Source organism: Cynara cardunculus, unplaced genomic scaffold, assembly GCF_001531365.2.
Source record: "Cynara cardunculus var. scolymus isolate 2C unplaced genomic scaffold, CcrdV1 Un_Scaffold_6049, whole genome shotgun sequence".
In the NCBI taxonomy this organism is placed as follows: Eukaryota; Viridiplantae; Streptophyta; class Magnoliopsida; order Asterales; family Asteraceae; genus Cynara; species Cynara cardunculus.
The window spans coordinates 19,338-22,779 of NW_020202741.1; the positions used below are offsets into that span (position 1 = coordinate 19,338).

At 35.6% G+C, this 3,442-nt stretch overlaps 1 protein-coding gene across 1 annotated transcript; it reads right to left on the reverse strand.

The window, feature by feature from the left end:
• Positions 1 to 794: 794 nt before the first annotated feature.
• Positions 795 to 1,961, reverse strand: LOC112504570 (influenza virus NS1A-binding protein homolog). The gene has a single exon (XM_025108518.1). The coding sequence runs from the start codon at positions 1,959 to 1,961 to the stop codon at positions 795 to 797; it is 1,167 nt and encodes a 388-aa protein (XP_024964286.1).
• Positions 1,962 to 3,442: the final 1,481 nt, after the last annotated feature.

Below are 3,442 nucleotides of genomic sequence, written 5' to 3' on the forward strand. Positions count from 1 at the left end.
ATATAGAAAAGTGAAAATTAATAAATTATATTTGAGTTTTTATATAATTTTTTAATATATATTAAATTTATGTGTTCATCTATAAATAAAATTACATTTCATAAATTAATAAATAGAAGTAAGGTTTTCGTAACAACTTCAATTGTAAAGTTTGTTGAGACTCTTACTTTATTAAGTTAACAAAGATACAGCAGAAAAAATATATATATAACAAGTGAGATTTTTAGAAATTCCACCAATATAAATGCTCTAAGTCACTACTTAAATATTTTAGACGTAATATAAACCTGATTTTGTTAACACAAATATATCTTTTCAAAAGCGTTATTATCTCGTTTTAGATTAAAATCTTTACATATAAGAGGACCTCCAAAAACATCACAACCATAAATGATTTCAAATATTAAAATTAAAGGGGGGTTGTAGGATAAGTGTGTTATCGTCTAAAAGATATGATGATAGAGATAAAGATAGATAAATCAGAGTTAGATCAGAAGTAAATATCTCCTAGTTATCTACTTATACCTCATCCCTAAAAAAAACTTATGATTAATGAAAAATAGATATTCTTCTCCTTATTATATTGATTTTTCTTTTCGGTTATTCTATAACAAGGGTATATTTTTAAATGACAAAAATAGAATTTTATTACAAAGGGATATATATCATTATATATTCTATTTTTCATGCCTTACACCTTCTAAGTGACCTTCCTTTTCTTTTATACCACATAACATAAACCCTAATATCATGAGGTATGCCAAAAGAAACAAAGATTCAATGGCGCCAGCTTTTTAGGAAAGCTGAACCACACAACAATGGCTACAAAGCTCCCTCTCCCCTTCCACTTGCATCAGTTCAAATGTCTCCCATTGGTTGTCGGTTGCTGACGTGTCGAACCTATGAACCATCGACATAGTGCAACACGAAGATTGATCACCAGCCACCCGATAACCAGCTATGAAATACAGATAACCACCGATCGGAGCCATGGTCAAACATATCCGTTGAAGTGGCTCAGAACTTCCACCTTCATTACCACTCGACGAGCAAGAAAGTGACAGCAAATTCTCCTTTCTTGACCCATCGAGTGGATACCATAAGTTTAAGTTTCCATCATAAGTTTCGATATCGCCTTTCCAAACGTTAAGACAGTCGCCGGAGCTGATCAACTTCTCGTCGACGACCACTATCTGATTAGGGGGTACATCTAACTGCCACATTCCGGTGAGATGGTCCCACTTTCCTTTCTCAACGTCGTAAACTTCGGCTGAACAACGATCGGTGAATTGCATCTTGTTTCCACTGTAGGTGAACCCTCCGATGACGTGGAATTTATTTCGCCACGTCACACCTACGCATTTGTATCTGACGGTGCTCATGCATGGCAAAGATCTCCATTCATTGTTAACCACATCGTATACTTCCGCGGATGATATACCCTTTGCACCATCGAGAGTAGATTGACCTCCTGCTACGTAGATCTTATCGTCGCAAACGGAACATGCGAAATCGTACCTTGGTGTAATAAGTGGTGCACATGTGAACCATTCTTTAGTGATGACATCATAACGTGAAACCGTCGACCGTACTCCAACGCCAACGTCTTTAAGTCTTGAAGTACCGTTTATTTCGATCTTTTCTTTGCGGTATTCACTACCTCCAACTATATAGATCGATGTTTTAACTGAAACCATTGCAAATCCTTTGAAGATATGGTTCACGGACGTCCCTGGAATGGAAGACTCATGAGTCCATGCGTTTATCAAAGGGTCATAGCACCCCATCACACATGACATCGTAAGGTCGTCTGCGTGCTGTTTGTAAGAAAACACAAGGTAGATACCATAACGAGGATCGGGGTTTTCAGACGACGACAGTGGGACTAAGATGGGCGATGATACGGGAAAAGGTTCGGTCGAAGGAGAGGTGGATGAAGATGGAGAGGTAAGTAAACCCATTGAAGGTGCAACAATGGTTGAACGATGGAATATGATGGTTATGGCTGTCAAGATTGCAATTTAAGAACATAGATTTGGGAACTTTGTTTGGTGGATGTTTCAAGAAAAATGTTCCTCTTTGACGGAGAAATTTATGTTTTCTTTGTTATAATCTCTATGATCCAATATCTTGTGTCTTTGGTTGGTAAATACGATGTAAAAACATTCCAAAAAATCTTTATAAAAAACGAGTACAGGCGTATTAACTTTAATTAGCGAGTAAATTTTAGTTTTGGTTCTTGAATTTTGTATAAAATACACTATATATAACAAAATCGGGTTTATAAAACACTTTCAATTTCTAAGTGTCCTAATAGAACTTTTTATAAGACTTAGTTTATAGGACCAAAAAAATAAAGCGTCATATATAAAGGCATTGTAATAAATTTATATGACGTTTTTTGATGTTGTAATAAGTTTTTTAGGACACTTTTAATATAAAACGTCCCATTAACAAGTTTATAGGACACTATTTGAAAAACTATCTTATAAAAATAAATGTCCTATAAAAAATTGAGTTTATAGGACACTTTCTCAAAAGTGTCCTATAAAGTTGCTAATGCGACATTTTGTATTAAAAATGTCCTAAAAATATTGTTAAGACGTCCAATAGCGTCATATAAACTTATTACAACACCTTTAGATATGATGCTTTATATTTTGGTCCTATAAATTAAGTCTTATAAAGCGGTCTATTGGGACGCTTAAAGATTGTGAGTGTCTTATAAACGCAATTTTGTTGTAGTGATGGTTTTTGTCCCTCAACTTCATTTATTCTAAGTAGTTCCTAAATGTTAGCAAAATCTCTTGGTTTTTGTCCGTACCAACGGACGTTAATCTGTTAAATTCTATTAAATCATGGGTATTTTGGTCAATTTACCTTTTTCACTGTTTTTAATTTTTTTAAACACACACACTCTCTCTCCCTCACTATGATCCCCTCCCATTTACCACACCTGCAAGGTTGCAACTCTATCTCCCATACCCCTTCTTCGGTGAAACATGTATGTCATATTCTCTAGTAAAGCATCTCCCTTAGCACAGTAACAAACTCCCTTGCTCACTTGAGTTAGAACAAGAAAATGTATAACCATCCTATAGAAACTAACTTGTCCATTACAACATGTATTATACATTTAAAGAAATGAAAATGAATATTCTAATTGATCATAAAAGTAATCACAAGAATCAAACCAAGAGATATTAAGGCTTAGATCAAGGGATGTGATATGGTGTATCATGATCATAGTCTTTATCTGTTGGACCGAAAACCAGGGAACCGCCCACATGATATTGTCCGCTTTGGGCTGCCCCTCCCGACGACAACCCCTCACGGATTTAAAACGCGTCACTGGTAGGAGTAAGATCCCCCCTTCCTTATAAGAAAGACGAATCCCTCTAGCCTCACCGATGTGGGATGCTCCTGCATTGCTACAGGAGCG

Excerpts from the sequence above, each read along its gene's own strand:
- LOC112504570 (XM_025108518.1), bottom strand. The coding sequence starts at position 1,961 with ATGGGTTTACTTACCTCTCCATCTTCATCCACCTCTCCTTCGACCGAA.